The sequence below is a fragment of the Staurois parvus genome, unplaced genomic scaffold, assembly GCF_062004578.1.
Source record: "Staurois parvus isolate SC_StPar_1 unplaced genomic scaffold, SC_StPar_1.0 ptg000244l, whole genome shotgun sequence".
Classification (NCBI taxonomy): domain Eukaryota; kingdom Metazoa; phylum Chordata; class Amphibia; order Anura; family Ranidae; genus Staurois; species Staurois parvus.
In genome coordinates, this window is record NW_028318040.1 from 2,362,474 (window position 1) to 2,385,100 (window position 22,627).

At 39.3% G+C, this 22,627-nt stretch overlaps 1 protein-coding gene across 1 annotated transcript in view; it reads right to left on the reverse strand.

Moving 5' to 3' along the window:
• ARHGEF38 (Rho guanine nucleotide exchange factor 38) overlaps positions 1–22,627 on the reverse strand; it is a 119,359-nt gene that overhangs the window by 54,940 nt on the left and 41,792 nt on the right. Inside the window, exons 2-4 of the mRNA XM_089680583.1 lie at positions 11,981–12,168; positions 9,865–9,988; positions 1,458–1,605 (exon numbers count right to left, since the gene is read on the reverse strand). Coding sequence (XP_089536709.1) covers positions 1,458–1,605; positions 9,865–9,988; positions 11,981–12,168 — 460 coding nt within the window. The remainder of the gene's footprint in view (positions 1–1,457; positions 1,606–9,864; positions 9,989–11,980; positions 12,169–22,627) is intronic.

Here is a 22,627-nt window from a genome sequence, read left to right on the forward strand (position 1 = left end):
ACAAATGGACTGAGGCATCACCACTTTTTACTTAGTTAAGCTCAGAAAGGGGGCATAATTAGTATTATAAGTTCATGGGGATAGTCGCCCCCACCTCCAGAATGGAGGAAGGAGGCCTCAGAAAAAAAACCTCTAAAATAAGGTGAAATTCTCCTAACTTTAAAATAAGGACAATAAAACTTTCTCTAGTGAAATGCTCCTAACTACCTGTTACAGAAATCCAGGTTCACTGTCCTGTGTTCTCTGCCTGGACTGAGTGGGGTCCCTGCAAATAGCATGAAGGCTGCAAAAAATAAGTACTTCTGCAAAGGTGAATGTGTTTGATGTGAGTCTCATGCTTCCTATTTTAGGTGGGCGAAGCCATTCTCTCAAATGCTATCCTTGAAAATTATTAGGGAAATAACACATTTTCACCAGTTCTGCCTGTGTCTAGTTTAATGTAACGATGTCATAATAAATGTTCTCTAGGGATGGTGTATATAATTGTAAGCAGTTTCCAGGCTCGAAGCAGTGTTAAGAACATCTGATTGATTTAATCCCGCTGTAGAGACATAGATTTATTGCATGCCCATGGGCTTTCTATACCTTAAAACAAGGATTACTCTGCAGACAGCTCCAGGAGTCAACATGCACATCTTATTTTCCAATACGCTCAGATACTCCCTAAGGCTCCGTTCACACCAATGCGTTTTTTAGTACTTTTTGCAGAAACTCACTACAGTCCATTTGACATGGTTTTCTATGGAACATGTTCACATATATGCTTTTTTGAGCTGCTGTGTTTTTGGAAAGGGTCAGGGACTTCTTTAAAAGCAAAAAGCTGAGTTTTTGCTACAACAAAGTTCAATTGAGAAGCTGCAAAAATGCATGGTAGTGCATTTTTGCCGCATTTTGTGTTTTGCATTTTTATTCAGCCCAGCAACAAAAAAAAAATTCCACTTGAACAAAAAAAATAAAAGAGCTGAACAAAACGCAAAATGCGTTAAAAATGCATCAAAACCGCATGTAGAAAAATGCAAAGCAAATTGCAAAAAGCATCGGAGAAAGCATCAGATGCAAAATGCATATATGTGAACCAAGTCTAAATCACCCTTGCCTGTCCTTATAGCCTTCCCGTTCTCATGAAGTGACCTATCACACCTAGGGGCCAATAGAAAAAATGAAAAACCGGAAGGAGAGGGCCACATTGTGCTCATGCAAGGTTAGATCACCAACTGAATAATAGAGTAATTTGGAAGGTACCAGGGCACTTAGGAAATATAGGAACTGTGCATACAGGCAGTATAATCAAGCTGTAAGTTATAGGACTTGCAAAATGTAACAATATTCTTTTCAGCAAATGTTAACTTTGAAAAACGCAGATTTTTTTTCCATTTTAAAGCAGTGGTATGACCACTATTAAGGCATACCACTAATTTTATAATCAGCCCCTTAGAATAAAATATAAAATATCTTACTTCAGTGACTGTGTACACTGCTTCATGTACTCCTTGAGCTCCTGATCTTTCTCATAGGATTCCAGCAACGTATGTGCTTCATCATGATGGTAACAGTAGATTTTATAGACATCTTCTAATGGGCATTTAATCTCAAGAAACAATTCACCTGTAAACAGATAAATGAAAATAGACATTGAGATAATAGATTAGGTACTGCTGTCAGTGTAATCATATCTATTGCCAACATAAGGAAAACTCCAATTTGTATTTAAAAACAATTTAGTCACTTTCTCAATGCTAGTATGGCAGTTTTAATACATCTGTGTCCAGAGTTATATTACCAAGTTGAGGATCTGCAGGACTCTAGTTGAACCAACAGGGTGTACAAAATACTTCCTGGTTGGGGGTGTGTGGTAAAAACACATCTTAACTATGGGGTTTTACCCCTACCCCCCAAACTGCAAATGTAAAGGAGCCCATACTGTCCTGAGCCCCATATAAGGCTGCTTTCACAGTGATCCACCTGCGGCATTCTTGGGGGTTTGGTATACTTTCTGATAGCGCACCAAAACTCCTGCATTCAGGAGTTTATGCGCGCTTTCAGAACTTGCACCAAACCCGCAGGATTTAATAGAAGTCTATGGCTCAGTGCAGCTAACCTGCAGGAAAGCCACAGGGGCACTGTGCTGCACCCGCGGATCAGTGTGAAAGCAGCCTAATAGTTGTTAACCCTTTTATAGGTGCCAACATGCCAATTGCAAAAGTAAAGTGTATGTGTTGTATACTTCAAGGTGTCCCTAAAGTCTGAAAAAATATTAAAAGTCTGCAAAATGCATATTTTCAATACATTTCAATATATTTTTCAACAACTTTTTTTCATTGGAATATTATTCAATAACATCTTCAATGTGATCAACACCATTTGTAATGCAAAGTTCCATGCGCTTTGCAAGATTCTCATGAACCTGGTGTAGTAACTCCACATTGCTGTCAATTTGAGCACATTCATTCCTCCTGGTGATTCATATCTGTGATTTTCATTGTGTACACCTTTTCCTTTAGCATAGCCCCAAAAGAGAAGCCAAGGGTGTTAAGGTCTGATGAGTGATATATATATATATATATATATATTATATATACACATATGTGATAGTTCCTATGTGTCCAAACTGTAGGGACACCCTGTACACTGGCCTCCTTTTCCTCTTCCAGCTTTTGCTGGCATCACTCTTTGTCTCCAGGCTGCTAGAAAGGCCCCAAGTGAAGTGGATTTGGTATCAATCTGCCTGGGGCAGGAGCTGGCACTACAGAGGCATCCGTTTATGTGGCTCCTGCTCCCTCCTTGGCCACTTGATTCCTCGTCTAATACTCTGGGACGGCAGGTTGGCAAGCCCAGATTGTAATCAATGGGTTGCTGATCCCGGGCGTGCACTTTCCTGGTTTGAGGTCAAGGGCCACATTAGAGGGCTACATGTTGATCACCCCTGGCCTAAAATATCCTCCCCAGCTGGTGGGAACCACTGTTTTCTTTTTAACATCCAAGGTTCTAATCAGTATAAAAAGACACTGACAGCATATCCGGCTTTAGTTATGAATGAACAGCTTGTTACACCACTTACTGATAGCAACAATGTAATGATTTTGTTAATTAGTTGCATCAAACCTACAGGTTTAAAAATATAAAGTTGATTTCTATTTAACCCCTCATTAACCCCCTTATTTGTTCTAATTAACATCTTCCTTCTCGCTTTTTAAGAGAGTTAATTTTGCTGATTTTTCTACAATTCTTTTCACTGTTCAGATGCAAACTTTTTAATGTTTTTATTCATTGCATTCATTAGTTTTATTTATTGTTGCATTTATAAAATGCACCAAATGAAAAACAAATAGTTTTGTTGATTTGTAAATAACAACTTCCGCCTAGACAATCTCAGTGGGAGCGAGTACCTGTCAAATTCGGGTATCCACTCCCCAAAGGTGCCAACCTTATTGGGGAGCGGGGGACAAAGGCTTAAAGTGGAAGTTCCCCTTTTTGGTGGAGCTCCACTTTAAGTCACAAAGCAAAACAGAAGTGATGCAAGCAAGCATTTCCTGTAAATGTGACTTAAACTAGATCTGGAATGTTGAAATTAAACCTGTTCATTGAGTCATTGCCCTGGATCTTGAATGCAACACCTGTCACAGAATGGTTTCCATCACAGTTGAAGCAAACAGGTGTTTTGCTTCGTGAGACAGCATTGTGTTCCACTGAGTATGGTACATGATGCCTCCTTACCGCTGCTCATTTAATATAGAAGAATGATCTGCCCAAAAATGTCCTATTTCTATTAAGATTTTTAACTAGATTGTGATCTATACTCCTATTGTAAAGAACTACTTTGATCATTTACAGCTCAATTGTTGAAGTACCTTTATTTATGTGGTACGGGCTAGTGCTGTAATACTTTTCCTAATCTTCTTTGATTTTTAATCTATTGTACAAAAAAGAGAAAGAACACCTGTTATCTGTGTTGTCATTGTGTTGTGAGGAATTATGTGTTGTGCCATTATTTTGGAAGAGGAAGCATATGCATTTACTAAAAAAAAATGATGAAATACTCTATAAACCACTTTATGCATAATGGCAAACGCAATAGTTAAAACACAGCTTGCACAACTTTAGCCTACATGGCGACTGACTCTATGTATAGGGAAGACGATGAGCGTTAAGTGAAATATATTATTTTATGAGTTGCATCCTCTTCCTTTCTTCCTTTTCCTTTCAGCTCACATAAACAGGAAAGCTCTAGCTTAACATGAGTAATCCTATATTATGTGGCTCATTCAGAATTTATGGTGCACTTTCCACATGCACCAGATCACTGAGTCCATTGAGACATCTGTTCAAAACTACTGGGCTTCAAAGAGTAGAGAATGAATGCTTGAGCAGTTAGCACTGGCCTGCTGGACAGAATTCAGCCTTTCTAAACATCAGGTGTGTTTTAACTTCCAAAGATGAATTTGTTGGTTGTTCCATGCAATCATTTTTACATACATTTGAATAAAAAAACCACAAAATTAATTTTGTGCTCTTATGTTTACATCACATAAAACAAGGAGAAGATTAATGTAATTTTATATTTTTCAAAGAATGTATATTTTTAGTTTCAGGTTATGGACTTGTTTCGAAACTACAAATCCCATGAGTGAAGCAAAAATCAAAAACAAGGTGTCGTGCTCCACTAACAATAAATAAAATGTGAAATTTATAAACATGCACAAATAAGAATGATTGAAAAAAAAAATATATATATATATATATATATATAATAAATTAATTAATTAATTAATACAAAATTAATAAAATAAAGTGAGTCAATTCAACAATATAAAGTGAGTGAGTCCAACATTAATTCAGCAGCATGATGTTGCAATCATACTGATGCTGCGTGCGTATCTTTGAATAATCTGTGACTTTGATGTGTCTTTAAATGGTGTAATAAAAATAAGTAGCGTATAGTCCACCAATCATTAACTTATGTGTTCCTTCACCAGTTCTGCTCTCACCTGACGTATATGGCTAAGCCATTACAGGAAGTCAATAAAAGCTTGTGTCCCTTTATTTGGACTCAAAGATGAGTACATGAATGTATCCCTGTTTCCCGGACTAATGGATGGATGAGTGGAGTGTTTCCCTTTTCCCAGCAGGGGTTCTCGCCACTTCCCAGAGACCTATTTCCTGGTAGCGGATGGATGGATGGAGTTATCCCTCTTCCCACTACTAGGGGGTCTCTTCACTCCCTTCAGATTTTTTTCTCCATATGCATAAGTGCCATGTAACTTAATAAATAGAATATAGTGCCTTATCTTCTTTTTAAAATATTTATTAAACAAATGTAGTGCACTCACATGAAATATGAATTAAAATCGCTTTTTTTTACAAAAATATAAGGATCCTCAATATGTTTGCCACACTCCAACATACTTGCTGTGTAGTTGCCTTTAAGTGTCGTGACGTCAGAGCCCCTCCCCCTTATACTTATTTTTATTACACCAGTTAAAGACACATCAAAGTCACAAATTATTCAAAGATACGCACGCAGCATCAGTATGATTGCAACATCATGCTGCTGAATTATTGTTGGACTCATTCACTTTATTTTATAAAATTTTTATTAATTTATTTATATATATACATATATATATATATATATCTTTTCGATCATTCTTATTTGTGTATGTTTATATATTTAACATGTTTTTTATTGTTAGTGGAGCGAGACACCTTCTTTTTGATTCATTTATAGTGACACACTTGTATGAGTATGTGTATAGTGTAGGCGACCCACTCATTTATTTAAATATTTTACACACCAGTTTATTCATTATATTTTTGTATATACTTTACTTAGTTCACCTAATTTCACATTTTGGTGGAATTTTATTAACCAACCGATATATATATTTTGAGTGAATGTATGAAAAATATATATCTTTCATAAGATACACAATAGTAGCTCACAAGAATCACGTTTCTTATACAAATCTCATGAGGCATTTCAAGATTGACAGTTACAAGCATGACTCCCAAAGGCAGAGGCATGATGGGACTTGTAGTTTTGCAACAGCTGGAGGACAGCCAGTTTGACACCCCTGCTTTAAGCTAAACTTAAAGCCCAACTCCCCCCTTGCAGTGGGGCCCTCTGCACTGCAAGCCTTGTACTGCACATGATGATGCCGAGGCTCTGCCCATAGATCGGAGCTGGCTGGATCACGGATCACTAAGTAGAAAGAAAGAAAAGAGAAAAAAAAGAAAAGCAATGCAGCCCCCACAATTAAGGATTGTTAACCTCTTCACGCCTAAGGGTAAAACAAATCCTAATGCCTAAGCACTATTTTGCAACTTTAACATGAGTTAGTAAATCCATACATATCATCACAACTGCTTTTACATCCAGGTGAATTATATCTTTTTTTTTCAGGAAAAATTGGGCTTTTGTTTGATGGTGAATGGTACTGGATATCACCTGATTTGTTTTTATTATCAAAGAATAAGTGGCTCAAAACAGTAAAAATGTAAAATTTAGCTGTATATTTTGTGTTACTACCATAACCTACCACCAAAGAACAACCACCAAGAAAATACATTTTCCTGCTCCTGGTGATCACAGCAATGCCATATATGTGTATGTTATTTATTGTTTGTACCTGTAGTACAGCCCAGAAACAATAGCACACATTTTGCAATTTTTTATTTTTTTGTCCTACCTAAAACACACTGACACTGACTGATACTGATACTAATTACAAAAAAAAAAAATCCTGTCCAAAATATACTGACCCTGACCTTTGACCCTGACCTTGACCTTTGACCTTTACTTGACCCAAACACTAACCCTGGCACTGACCTAGATCAAACCTTGAGCTTGGTATTTTTTCTTTCTTTTTTAAAATATTTATTTATTTATTTTATACACCGTTGGTTTTTTTTCACTCTCTTAACCTCCTTAGCGGTATTCCCGAGTGTAGCTCGGGGTAAAATTTCTATACCAAGAGCGGTAACCCCGAGCTACACTCGGGCTTACCATGCGGCGTTCTCTGGGGGTCCCTGCAGCATTTACCTTGTCCTTCGCTCCCACGATCTATCCCCTCCAGCGTCCCCGGCCATCTCCTCCGGCCGATGCTGGCATCCGGCTCCTGTGTTCCGGTCCCTGTGACGTCGGGACGTACGGGCGCCGGAACCGGCGGAAAATTTAAATTTTTTTAAAAATGTCATTTTTGCTGTCATTGCTATTTCAATGCATTTCACATACATTTTGTCCCTACTGCTTTGTCCTGTGCCCTGCCTGCATTTTGAATGTTCTTTCTGCCTGGAAACTTAGCAAAGTCCATGGTGTCCAAAAAGCGTCCCTTTACGTCAAAAGCGGTTTTAGAACAGCGATAGTAAATCAGAACCACTTGCAGAATTGAGTGATAATGATTCGTGGGGAAATTCGTCATCAGACACTGAAAACGATTTTGGGACTTTGCTCAGCGATGTGCGAATTTGCCTCTGTATTACAAATTTCAGTGTTTTTGGTTTGATTATATTATTGAATTAAATTTATTATTATTATATTATTATTTTTTATGATTATTTATTAAATTATAATTTATGATTTCGTGTTTCAAATTTTATCATATCCGGAATGTTTAATAGACTCTTGTTCGAACAGATTTCAATGAGTTATTCCTAAAAATTACAGCCTACAATAAAAAACTACATATTTCCATGCAAAAAAATGGTACCGCTTTCAGCACAAAAAAACGGAAAGAATCATACCGCCAAGGAGGTTAAAGGACGAGAGAGATACAATGTATCTCTCTCCTCCATTCAGAGAGAGAAATAACAGGGGTGGGCTTCACAGTAACTGATCACTGTGATAGCCAATCAGAGATCAGGTGACCCAGAATCGGGAGTTCCGGGTCCCGATCATTAGTACGGGGCTTGGGGCTCATGGAGAGACCCCAATCTCTGTGATCGGAGAGTGTTGTGTGGTGCGCTCTCAGCACAAAGGGAAATATGCAAATATGTGGCCCCACGACAGAAATCCCAGTGCAGTAAGGCCACATATTTGTGTGAAGTCAGCATGAAGGGGTTAAGCTGCAATATAATAAATATTTGTATCTGCGTTTAATACCACTTTAAGTATGGTGGTACTATCGGCCAGAAAGGCCAATCATTATATTGATGGTCTAAAAGGAAGGAGTGGGAGAGGCAGCTCTTGACCTTGCTAGAAGGTGAAAAATTGACATATTACAGTATTCTTGGACCCAGGGTTCCCAAAGCAATCAAGAAGACATTTAAAGATATGTACATACACCACGGGGTGTTTTAGTTCTGTGCTCAATTTAGTACAATTTTAGTACTGAAAGGTATACTTTAAAGGATAAATTCACCTTTATAAAAAAAAATAAATACACATCTTTTTGCAGGTAAAAAAATTAGCATTTATTTATTTTTTTACTAGTTGCATGAAAAGCATTGCACCCGCAAGCAGCTGATTGCAGGTGCAATGCAGGACTCCCGAAGGTTGTCTGTGTAAGCTGTCTGCTTGTACCTCGTACAGGCAGGCAGTTACATAATCATGGGAAGAAACAATGAAATACCTAGAGTGCTCAACAGTGATCTACTAGTTCATTGAGAGCTATGAGCTGACTGCCGCAAAGACTGTCAGTATTTGTAGTTCTCCCATTCGCAGAACTCTTTGAATGAATGACATGGCGGGTGGGTGGAACCATGCCCAGACGCATTGTTTTAAAAGTTTGACAGCGAGAGGTCGTGGAGAAGATCCCTGACTCGCTGTCAGTAAACACGGCAGATTGGGGAGTGGCTGCAGCAAAAGGAACATGTTACATGTTCCACCCTAACAATGGGCGGAACATGTAACAAGTTCCCAAAGGTGAACATATCCTTTAAAATAAACCTGTCATTCTGATACTGATACCTACCTTCTTCACTTACCTGTTTGCCTGCCAGAGCCCTGATTAAAAAACCTTGTGTATGTTCAGTGCTGGTCTGTGTCAGAGCTTACACAGGTCTATGGATTTTCCCCTATCTCCCTTGTCTCACCCTGGCATTTCAGAGGTCTTGGCTAGTAAATGGAGTGGTGGGGTAGTGCAGGGAATGCAGTTATGATGGTGGGACAAAGTGACATGTTTACTTTAAATCAAACATGACTGAAATCATGTGTTCTGATTAGGGTTGCACAGATACCGTTTTTTTTATCAGCGAGTACGAGTACCAATACTCAAGTACTTGCCAATACCAATTATTGATACCTTTGTGGTGCAATTTAAGCCCATACAAATTGAATGGGCTCAAATCATACTGCAAAGAATCGCATGTGATTTGAACAGGAATGTGATGCGATTCTTGTCTGAATCACATATGGTTTCCCTGTGGGTGTGATGTGATTTGTAGTGCAATGTGAGCCATACAAAATGAAAAGCTCAAATCGCACTGCAAATCGCACAGCACCAGCAGGGAAACTGCATGTGATTAGGACAGGAAGCGCACCACTACTTCAACTGAAGTAGTGCAATTTTAGTTCAAATCACGTGATTCTTTGCAGTGTGATTTGAACCCATTAATTTTATATGGGCTCAAATCGCACCACAAAGGTATCGGTTTCAGGTATCAGAGCATTTGCACGAGTACTAGTACTCGTGCAAATTCTTAGTATCGGCACTGATACCATTACTGGTATCAGTGCAACCCTAGATCTGCTTGTTATCCATCAAGATGAGTAGCACTGGTGGTGCCCACCCTGACAACTGTCATCCTTCTTTACTGAGCAAGGTTAAGTATCGCTGTTTATGTATGGCCACATGACAGAGATGCCTAAGAGCAGTTAGATCACATCTACACCTCCAAACACCCAATTGTATGGGTATCCTTACTAACCTATCACTTGAAGCTCTTGGTCCACATTGGTTGTGGCTTCTTCCAGCAAGGACACCAGCTTGGATGATATTTGACAGACAGACTCAATGTTGCTGAAGAGAGCATCCACATCAAAGCGGTCTGACTGTATGAACACAAACAATAAATAGGTTAATCAAAGAGCCTGACTATATTAAAGGTTCTCATAGTACAACAAGCGTGAAGATGTCTGACAGTTGCATAATATGGCTGGCTTTGGCCAGAACAAGTGACAATTTCATGACTATGGTGGACATCAGACACCCCTAGCTGACAGATCTTATGGGAAATAGAAAACATCCTTACCTGAGTGGTTTGCTATTGTAGGTAGGAAACCTGATAAGCCAGTACTACAAGTGTCTACTGCAGACTCTACCACCCCTTTCCATAGAAGAAACTTGCAAAATCAGCTAAGCTGAGTGTACATTTTTAGAGAGCTGTTGGCTAAGAAAGAAACTCTTAAAGAAGAGAAATCATACTTACATTTCTGACTCCCACTACATGTGTAGTAAGTTGTACTTCTCTGCTCTTTATAGGAAAAGGAATATAGATCAATGACAAGGAATTCTGATAGCTAGTTATTGTTTCATAGATGATTATTTTTTACTAAATTGTGAAGTATGGCTAGCTTGAAAAATCTAAATATGGCCTCTACATGGTGACAAGCTATCTAAAGGTGTTCTTAAAAACACTTTATTTTTTAAAACACCTACAGAATGCTACTGAACAGGGGTGGGGTGTGGTGGGGGTGGTCACTAGTTTCCTACAAAGAACATAATAATAATTTGAACTGTCTAGTCACTGCAAAGGCACTACCGTTCCCTTTCAACCAAGCTCAAATTTGAGAATTTGTTGGGTTTAAGAGATCCATGTAACAGCTACTATAACTATATTAAGCTGGTAAATTAAAAATCTGCAGTTTTCTCTGATATACACACACACACACACACACACTTTATGGTTAAGTGTATTGCATATTTAGGTGTGTAAATGTTCAAGCACACATGTACACTGACACACACGCACTGGATATCACTGTTCAAGTTACTATGCTCCCTGGATCACATTACAGTCAAAGGAAACCATAGAAGCTGCCTTTTGCACTAATTTCCATGTTACACGGATCAGCAAATAGATGATGTCACCAGCATTAATGTGGAAGTCATCCAAGTTGAACTTTCCCTGCTTGTAATGTGAATGAAGTAATCATTTTAAAGTAGTCCTCACATTCATCCTATTTAGTTAAGAATAAAACTACCCCTGTGCTGAAGGAATATATGCTGTGATGGGATATTTGGGTCCTAGATGCCTGTTATCATGATTAAATTAAGACTTAATAGAAGAAACGTTGTATATCTTTTCCTTGGTTCATTGTAATCCACATTTCACTAGTTTTAAATTCTCAGATGATATCAATTACTGGAATCTATATTCCTGACCACTATCAATGGGCATTATCTTTCCAAAATGGTACAGAAGGTAAAGTGCAATGAGCTGTTACTTATAATAGCCAATCATATTTGTCTTTGAAACCAGTCTAGTGTAAGGCTTTTGATCTCATTTTTTATGTTTCATAAACATTCCTCTTCCATCTAATGAATACACCTGCTACAGTACACATGATCACAATCTTTATAATGGAAAAGGGGGAACAAGTTGATTTTGTAAATTAAAAGAACCAGGAGATTTAGCATTTTGTTAGAAGACAAGTTGACTAAATATGCCTCACACAATATTGCGGGTGCAGAATAATGGTGGCAACATATAATGCACTGTACAACATAACCATTTTTTTCATAATAACTAGGCCATCAAATGTATTATGAAGCACAGGAATAACAAAAGGAGACTGATAATCCCCATATACAGGGCAGGTTGTGTAGGGCTGCTGGGAGTATCTAAAAGGTCCATTTTATTGATAGTGCAATTGCTCGAATTCCAGGCAATATGTCATCGAATTACAATTTGATATCGAATTTTTAAAATAGTTCTGTGTCTTCTGTTATTGATTGATTGGCAAATTACCCCACTGTTTAGTAGATAACATCTTATAAGATAGGGATCCCCTGATGAAAACACAGGACAGTGAAAAACTCACATGATGTTCCCTAAGTGGATGAACAACGTCTTTGATACAAAGTTCCAGGTCATTCAAGTAGTCCTTTTCTGTCTGGATTAGTTCTGAGATAATCTTGGCTCTCTTTTCCATTTTCCTCCTCTGTAGCTCCTCTGTGTCTTGAATGGGAGACGTCGGAGCGGACGATGCAACATTGGGTGCCATCTTTTCTATTATATGTGAAAAGGAAAGAAAAAAAAAAAAAAAGAAGACATATCACATATTTGTACAGCAATAGCATAAGTGTCAGCTAGCCAGTAATTTAGATGACCTATTAATTAAAACTGTCATAGTAAATTGTTTCCTCTTTTAACTGTTATGTAGCACTTAAATTAATCATGTGGTGTGAGGATTGGAAGCTGACATTTCTCTCCAACTTCTGAAAGTATAGTAGTAAGAACGAAAACTTTGTTGTTAAGGTTTACAAACACTTTAAAAGGAAACTATAATTTTAGGTCAATGTTATGTTTTTATGAGTTATTATCTTATATCTGTTAACTATCTATACACAACTTTTTTATTTTTACAAACAAACATTTGATACAAGACAAAGGATTTGAAAAGCACTATGGACTATCTAAAGAGACAGCATCATTTTTTTGGTTTGGATAGTGTGTGGAAGTATTAAAACTTTGTATTACTATCTGTGAAGGGAGGAAATTCACCCCTTCTGTTTTTCCTGATGACCATTGTCTTTGGCAATACCTTGCCAGTTTAAAGGCTGTTCAATATATATGTGGGAGAAATGTTTGCAAAATATAGTCCTGGAACAATGGCAAGACAAAGAAGAAAGTTATTCAAATCAGATACGCACAAACATATCAAGTATTATCTGTTGGTGATTAAAAAAAAGGAGTGCTGCAATTCTTTGGGTATTAGCTATGCCAAAATGGCAAAGATTAATCAACAAGTTGTGTGTTTATATTAGACATCATAATTGCAGCATCCAAGTAGTACAGGCTCAGGCAACAACTTAATGACTGACGGGCCAAGTGGGAATTGACAGGACAGCATTGGAAAGCACTTTTGTGCTTCTGATGCCGTTGTAAACAGATTTTCCAACACATCACCCAATATATGTGCTAACTGACCCTGGCTATAACATTCTCTGTTATTTTGTAAAATATCCACATGTTTTCCAAGTGTAGAAGAGGGTAACAGTGGGACCTGGCACTTGACAAGTAACGTAGACAAGGATTCTTCTACGTTAGCTAATGGAAGAGGATTTTATGTTGTTTTTTTGTTTACATACAGTATACACATACAATCCTCTTCCATTTCCTCCTGGCATTTAGGAGATCTCCGTGTTCATTTCATTTGGCCACAATATGATTTGGAGACCCCTTTCCACTAATGTGTAAGCTGTTTTTTTGATGTGGCAGTCATCTGGAAAGTGATTTTCTGAACACATGTTAATCAATGTAGGTTTTAGTACATGTGAGTAGTATATGATCCTAACCTATAAATGCTATGTAATGCACATGCCTGTGTATCCTAATGATGTATGGTATTTCAGACTAGACTGCATTGTTTACAAGTTTACAAGTTATCCCTGAAGAAGGAGCAATAGTCACCAAAATGCGTTGGGTATTGATCTTTGGATCTTTGTAAACATGTAAAATCTTGAAAATAGTGTTATGTATCATGATTTTGTACGAATATATTGTAATGGACAGTCTTTTAATATAAGAAAAAAACATTATTATGACATTGCAATAAAAAGTATTGTACTTTTAATATATGGTGTTTCTGACTTTAACCATTAGCCGTCCGGCCAATGGCCGTTTGGCGGCTTCAATTGTGTCCCTGCATTCCGGGTGCACGCCATTTGGCGTGCTCCCGCACATGCGCCGTTTGCGCTAATGCAGAGCGGCGCAGCAGTGCGATCTGTCACCGGCCGTGCACCTCGGACACGGCCGATGACAGATCCGAGTACCGGCTCCCGTTGCTGGTACCATGTGACCTGCTGTGACCAATCACAGCAGGTCACATGACAGTTGTATACAATGGATGGCTTCATTCATGATGCCATCCATTGTATACTAGTGCCTAGCTGTGAATGGTCACAGCTAATCACATGCACATGTCATGTGATTAGCTGTGACCAAATCACAGCTAAGCACAAAAAAAAAAAACAAAAAAGCTGAATGAATCGATTTCATTCAGGTAAATGCTTGCTTATAGCAAAGTAATTCTTTGCTATAAGCAAATTGTGTTAAAAAAAAAAAAAAAAATACTGATCACTTCCCCAAAGTAGTACAATGTTACTATGGTAACATTGTACTACTTTGGTCATAGTAAAATATGAAAAAAAAATCTTAAAAAAAATAAAAAAAAATGTAATAAAAAATTAAATATAATAAAAAAATAAAAAAAAATTAAAAAAATATATATATATATATTTTTTTTTCATACTGTCACCAGTCAGTGTCCCTGTTCACCGCCATGCCAGTTATATGATGACGCTGTACTGCACTGGTGACAGTATGTAAAAAAAAAAATAGTGAAAATAATTTTTTTAATTTTTTCATTTTCCGAAAAATTATGACAAAAAAATACAACTTCAAAAAACTCGCCATGCCTCTTATGAAGTACGTCGGACTGTCTACTCTGCAAAAAGGGGTCATTTGGGGATATCTGTACTATTCTGACATTCTTGGACCTCAAGAAATTAGATTGGCTGTCAGTACTTCAGGATTGATCAATAATCAGATCTATACCATAGTTTACGAACTCTATAACTTTCCTACAAACTAAAAAATACATCCTAATTTGGGTTATTTTCACCAAAGACATGTAGCAGAATACATCTCAGCCTAAATTTATGAAGAACAATTATTTATTTGTAAACTTTTATAACAGAAACAAAGAAAAATTTGTTTTTTTTTCAAAAGTCCCATTTATATGGTGGGAATCTATTTTGTTATATTCCAATCAGCAGTCGTTTACAGGGCCTCAGGTGTACAGAGATGCATGCCCCAAACACAGAAAGTCTGCATTCGAAGCATAAGCCCCTGTAGGCATACAACCATGAACTAGGTACTGCTCGGAACAGCATACAGCCACATACAGCTGCTGACATTGTCATTGTCAGGCTGTACGCTGCACCAGTGCTTCCCGAGTGCCAAAAACCCCCCATTTTTTACACTGCATGGGCCAATCGGCCCATGTGCATGAGGCCTAAATGTTACTGAACTACAGCAGAAAAAAATCAGGTCTCTTTTCCCTACCAGACAGGGCTGTGTTGTGTGGCAGAGCTGGTAAATCTCATAGCTGGATGGACAGAAATACAAATCCTTAGGCAGGTAAAACAGCCCCCTTTGTACAGTTAGGTCCATATATATTTGGACACAGGCACAATTTTAGATTTTTTCAGGTATATACCAAAACATATTCAAGCTATAGTTATATAATGGATATCGGCTGAGAGTGCAGTGTTTAGAGATATACTGTCATCCCAGATTCAGCCAAACACAGCAAAGTTGATTGGACGGTGCTTCATAGTACAGATGGACAATGATCCAAAACACACTGCAAAAGCAACCCAGGAGCTTTTGCAGGAAAAAAAGTGGAATTTTCTGCAATGGCCAAGTCAATTGCCTGATCTCAACCCAATTGAGCATGCATTTCACTTGCTGAAGGCAAAACTAAAGGCAGGAAGACCCACAAACAATGAGATGCAGTTACAGCCTAGCAAAGCATCAGAAAGGAGGAAGCCAAGTCTTTAGTAATGTCCATGGGCTCCAGACTTCAGGCAGTCATTGCCAGTAAAGAATTCTCAACAAAATATTAAAAATGAACATTTTATTTATGATTCTATTCATTTGTCCAATTACATTTGAGCCCCTGAAAATGGAGGGACTGTGTATAAAAATGGTTGCAGTTCTTAAAACTTGCACTTGATATTTATGTTCAATCCCTTGAAATAAAGCTGAAAGTCTGCACTTCAGATTCATTTGGATTGTTTGGTTTTAAATTTATTCTGGTGGCATACAGAGCCAAAATTATGAAAATTGTGCCTGTGTCCAAATATATATGGACCTAACTGTATGTATTTTATCTCTGTATTTAGCTGTTTGCCTGGAGTTCAGCTTTACCCCTGGTTCACATCTATGCGGCCGTGCGGGCCGCGATTTGCACGAGCATGAGAGCCCATTCATTTGAATGGACTCCCATGCCCTGGGACACACAGGGAAGAAGCCCCTGCACTACTTGGGAAATTGCAGCCCGCACTGGAACCGAGGTTCTCAGTACAGTTGCGATTTCCAATGCGGGCGGCGTTCCATTAGAATTAATGGCACTGGCCTGCGGGTTCCGCATTTCTCTATGCGGGTGGTGCGGCTGCAAGTATTTGTACCCCACAGCGGCACCACCTACACAGATATTTACCAAGGGTTAAGGTCTGCCAGTTTGATATAAGCTTTGCTAAATAATATCCCCAGCTTTACATTAAAAATTAGGATATTCAGGGATGTATTAATTTCTGTTTGCTTATCTTCTTAAAGTAGGATACATTAGCAATTAAAATTCATTCATTTCCATACTTGTGACTGGCAGTGTCTGCATGAACAGCGTTATATGCTACAACATGAGGTTGAACTGGAAAGTACAGTTCTTAATGAAAGGTGATCACAGCGGAAATAGCATACGGTGTATTGCTGAAACATATGTCCTTGGGTGATATGAGATCATATTTTCCTACACAGCATACTATATCTGAAATGCTTGTCTTAGATTTGAGTCATCTGACTTCCTCATCAAGGTACTTTCTTAAATAAACTGTCAGAATTGTATGATGTCATTTTCCACCATTCAGAAGTGCCTGTTAATGAGAAAAATAGTTGTGGTAGCCCATATAATCATTGTTCTCACCATTGAGTCCTGGTTGTAACCACAGTATGGTGGAAGGGTAGTTATTTCCTTTACCCTTTTTTTTTTAAATGTATAAATATCTTTAAAGAGAAAATATAGTTTATTTTCAGTAAGCGCTTTTTTCATCTGCTAATGTAATTTTTATTTGAATTTGCATTTTTAAAACATTTCCATTTTTTATTTTAATGCATACAGACCGGTAGAAAGGCCAGTCACATTATTTTCTTGCTTGGACCTTTCGATAACGTTGCAAGTCTATATGCTTAGGACACCCAGGAAAGGGGATGGAGTTTTTCCCCTAGCTATCATGTCCTATAAGTGCACTTTAACCTCTTGCCCTCCAGAGGATTTACTCCCCTTCTTGACCAGGCCAGCTTTTGCGATGCGGCGCTGTGTTATTTTAACTGACAATTGTGCGGTCATGCAACGCTGCACCCAAATGAAATTTCCATCCTTTTCTTCCCAGAAATTGAACTTTCATTCAGTGGTATTTGATTGCCTGTGCATTAATGTTTTTGCGCTATAAAAAACAAATCTAAATTTTGAGAAAAAAACTATATTTTTGACTTTTTGCTATTAAACATGTCCAGTAAAAATTAAAAAAAAAATCAAATTTTGTCACAAATTTAGGCCAAAATGTATTCTGCTACATGTCTTTGCAAAAAAAATCTCAATACATGTAAATTAAATGGTTTACGATATTAGCATTTACAAATGGCGGTATAGATACTGGACTGTTTTTTTTTTTTCATTATTTTTACTAGTAATGGCGGCGATCAGCGACTTATAGCGAGACATCCACAGTGACACCAATACAGTGATCAGTGCTAATAAAAAGTACTGAAACTATACTAATGGCACTGGGCAGGAAGGGGTTAACATGTGGGGCGATCAAAGGGTTAACTGTGTGCTGTTTCACATTATGCTGTGTAAGTGCTTTCCACTGTAAGCACACTGCTTTGTATGGCTCTGTGCAGAGCCATACAGAGCAGTCTGCAGGAGCTAACAGGGGAGAGATCTGTGTTGTTCATACACAGGTCTCTCCCCGTCGGAGATATTTGGTGATCACCAGGTGGCGGCGAATAAGCACCGGCTGGGACTTGGTGATTGACAGTCGAGGCCGCGAATGGCCCCTACCCGGAACTGCAAAATTACGTATATATATGTGACTTTGAACACCTCTGCCACCCTGTAGCAGTATTTCTGCTATAGGGCGGTGCAGAAGCGGTTAAAACAAAGAACACTAATCCTTTTCTTTGCCCTTGGCCCTGAACTAACTTATCCCACCTTCCCCCTCCACAGATGTATACTTACCAAGAACCAACCACTGTGTCCCCCATAGTTAATAAACATCATGCACCATAAGTTCTCTGTGCTGATCGTGGCACACACAAAGTGCATCCAGCCGTGATCACCGCAGATACTGTAATTGGTTGCTGTGCGAACAGTCACGAATAGCTGCGGCAGCCAACAGCCTGTCCTTGCAGCTATCCTTGAGCAGCTGTAAATCCCAGCCACAGGAATCAGTAGATTCTTGCCGTTGGTATTCACAGTGCGGCTAAATGCCCATGTAAATGGAGCCTAAGTGCTACATGACCTGATTCATGCTTGCTCAGTAAATCATACTTAGATTCTGCCTGTCTATTGCTGTCTGAAGCATGATCTGAAGTGATCATGCTTCAGACAGCATAGCCAGTCTGAAGACCCTTTCAGACAGCTTGCAATTTTCAAAGTGTGATATACCCATTCTCTTTAACAGGCTGCCCTATGCACATTATTTGTCCAAAAGAAGCTCATGCTCATGTAGCACCATCCTAGTTAGCTAGGGGGAGCTAGAATTCTGATTATCAGAGAGGAGGGCTGAGTTGCAGCCTGGGTGTGATAGTCAGGAGGTCAAATTTAGGTCAGGGCTAAGAGGCTCTGCAGGCCAGCCCCTCTGGAATTTTCACCTGATCTAGAGCTTTGGAGGAAGGTTTAGAGGCAGTGGGTGGATATGAGGAGTGGTTGGCTTGTACTCTGGAGGAATCCTGGCCAATCCCCAACAGGAGGCTTGGCAAGGGGCCAGGACAACTCTCAATGGTAAGGGAGTCTGCTCGGCAGGAGGAGAAGGAGAGAGGAGGTGGAAGAGGAAGGTTGAGGTGCCTGGGAGTCTGGGAGGGAGCCCAGTCTGGAAGGGGATCACCTCCAGGAATGATGCAGGAGAGGAGGAAAGCTGAGGACTTCACTGGCCCTCTGAAAAAGGACCACCTGGCATCAGGGAAGAAGCGACCCAGCTTAGAGGCCTGGTAGCAGCCACTGACCCAACAGCAGCACAGGAGAAGGACTCAATGAGTACACCTACACCCCCTGGGTCAGAAAGGGGAAACCTGACTCGCTTTACAGCTGGGACTATTGCCCTTCTAGTAGTTACTACTGGATCCCCTGTCCAAGGATTTCTCCATACAGCCGGATTGAGCAGCATCTAGGGTTGGAGAGATACACTGGGAGATGCTGGCTAGCTCTCCAGAAGAGGGTTTCTGTGTAAAGACTTGCAATATAGTTCAGGAAATTTGTCCTCAGTTGCCATTCCCATGTGCATCCCATATACCCATTACTCCATCCATGTTCTAAACCCCCAAATAAAATTTCAAAACAAAGCTCAAGGACTGGTTTCTATCTCCTGGTGCAAATCTGAATGGAAAATGCATGTTGGCTGGCTGTGCAGGACTATAGGGGGACCCAAATCTACAGCAACTCCTAAAGGGGTAGTGCTACGCTCCTTTTTGGGCAACAAACTTAGTGACATTTTTAAACGCTGGTTTTGCCGTGATTGCTGCGCAAATCTGTCACGCAACAATTGTGGCAGAATTGCACCACACTGTTGGTGCCTCTGAGAATAATGGCACCCAAACATGCATCACACAATGCATCGGAATTGCAGGCAGAATTGCGGCAATGGCCTGGCCTAGACGAGGCCTTAGTGCTCTATAGCAAATACAGTATGTTTCTCCAAGCTACAAACCTAGGCTGGATGGTGATGAAGTGTTTCTCATGTCAGATCTTCAGATCTTTACCCTACATCACTCGTTTAGATTTGCAATATAAACAGAGGTGTTGTTATGTAATTTGCTTAACATACCTGGGGCCTAGCCGAATGGATAGAGCCACAGACAGTGATAAATGCTTTGCACAAATGGCAGCAATACAATGAATAACTTTTAACATTATTTATATTATGTGTTTCATTTCTGATTTTATGTGTGAATTGCATTCACACATTTATCCAAGGCAATATTTTAGTCCTTCTATGGATATTATAGATATAGTAGCATTAGCTGAATTGATTGTTTTGTTGTTAACAAAAGAAATCTACCATCAGAATCGTATATCATTCTGTGATTTATTTTGCCCATATCTATAGGAAGTGGTGGAGAACACAGTATATTCTATCTAGTTGCAGAACGTATACAATATAAATGTATACAACAAATATAAATACAATTGGGGCCTAATAAGACCTCTCCAGTTCAGTGAATTGCATTAAAGGATACAGTTGTGACCAAAATTATTCAACCCCCAATGCTGTAAAGGGGTTTAGGGACTATAGTGTACATTTGGAATTGTATTCAGAATCAAATCCTACAAGGACGTTGTAACTACCCAAATGCAACTAAAATGACATCAATTGTTTATGTAATACAGTAGTAAATGGTTCTTATGTGGTTTCTTCATTGCCACAATTATTCAACCCCTTAAAGACTACCACTCTGAAGAACAGAGGTTCATACAGGTGCTTTCCATCAGGTATTGAAAACACCTGTGGATGTCACCGAGCAGCAATCAAGCATAATAAGCACCAATTAGGCAGCTTTAAAATGACTGTGATACTCAGCTCCTTCTAGACATTTACTGGTGTGGTTACAAACATGGTGAAGGCAAGAGAATGGTCCAGGAAGACAAGAGAAGAGGTGATTTCTCTTCACAGGAAGGGCAATGGCTATAAGAAGATTGCAAAGATGTTAAACATACCAAGAGACACCTTAGGAAGCATCATTCGCAAATTCAAGGCAAAGGGCACTGTTGAAACGCTACCTGGTCGTGGCAGAAAGAAGATGCTGACTTCGACTGCTGTGCGCTACCTGAAGCGTAGAGTGGAGAGAAGTCCCCGTGTGACTGCTGAGGAACTGAGAAAAGATTTGTCAGATGTGGGTACAGAAGTTTCAGCCCAGACAATAAGACGCACACTGCGTAATGAAGGCCTCCGTGCCAGAACTCCCAGGCGTACCCCCTTGCTGTCTCCAAAGAATAAGAAGAGTCGACTGCAGTATGCCAAAAGCCATGTGGACAAACCACAAAAGTTGTGGGATAGTGTTCTGTGGACTGATGAAACAAAATTAGAACTGTTTGGGCCCATGGATCAACGCTATGTTTGGAGGAGGAAGAACAAGGCCTATGATGAAAAGAACACCTTGCCTACTGTGAAGCATGGTGGAGGGTCAATCATGCTTTGGGGCTGTTTTGCTTCTGCAGGTACAGGGAAGCTTCAGCGTGTGCAAGGTACCATGAATTCTCTTCAGTACCAGGAGATATTGGATGGAAACGTGATGCAGTCCGTCACACACCTGAGGCTTGGGAGACGTTGGACCTTTCAACAGGACAATGATCCCAAGCATACCTCCAAGTCCACTAGAGCATGGTTGCAGAGGAAAGGCTGGAACATTTTGGAGTGGCCATCGCAGTCACCAGACTTAAATCCGATTGAGAACCTCTGGTGGGACTTAAAGAAAGCAGTTGCAGTGCGCAAGCCTAAGAATGTGACTGAACTGGAGGCCTTTGCCCATGAAGAATGGGCGAAGATACCCGTAGATCGCTGCAAGACACTTGTGTCAAGCTATGCTTCACGTTTAAAAGCTGTTATAACTGTAAAAGGATGCTGTACTAAGTACTAAGATTGAATGTCACTTGGGGGTTGAATAAAACTGATAATGCTGTGAGCACAGAAAAGACATTTGTGGTTATTTCATTATAACTGTTATGTTATATTTGTCTGACCTACAAGTGCCTCTTTAATGTAAATGTAAGCAAGATGACTGAATGATCAAAAGCAATGTCAAACTGGCCAAAACACTCAATTTCAGTGGGGGTTGAATAATTTTGGTCACAACTGTAGGTTCACCTTTAGGAGCATGTTACACCCATATTTAGGGTGTAACATGCTTCTATGCACCCACCTCCCATCACCAGCACTCCACTCTCTGTGACAGTGGGCTGGGAAACTTCTCCCTGCACCCGCTGTCACAATTTGAAAATAGCGCAGCCATGCGTTACTCCGCCTACAGGGCCGTGTCATTCATTTAGTCTCCTGTGAATTAATTAAACTACAAGTACCTTTAGCCATTGTGGCTGATGGCTTGTACTTCTCAATGAACTGCGAGGGAGCTTACTGAGTGTAGGATCTTGCATTGCACTCGCGATCTGCTGCTCATGAGTGTAATGCTTTACAGGCTGCAATGTAAAAATAATAATAATAAATGTACAGTTTTTTGCTTGCAAAAAGATGTGTATTTTTTTGTACAAAAGGTGAACTTATCCTTTAACAAGTTGTAGTGCCATTTATTGTCAAAGACACCACAATGAATTACCAATTCAACACAAAGGCACAGTCCTCCGTTGTTACATAGTTACATAGTTAGTATGGCTGAAAAAAGACAAAAGTCCATCCAGTTCAACCATTAAAAAAAAAAGTTAAAATCATACACCCACAGTTGATCCAGAGGA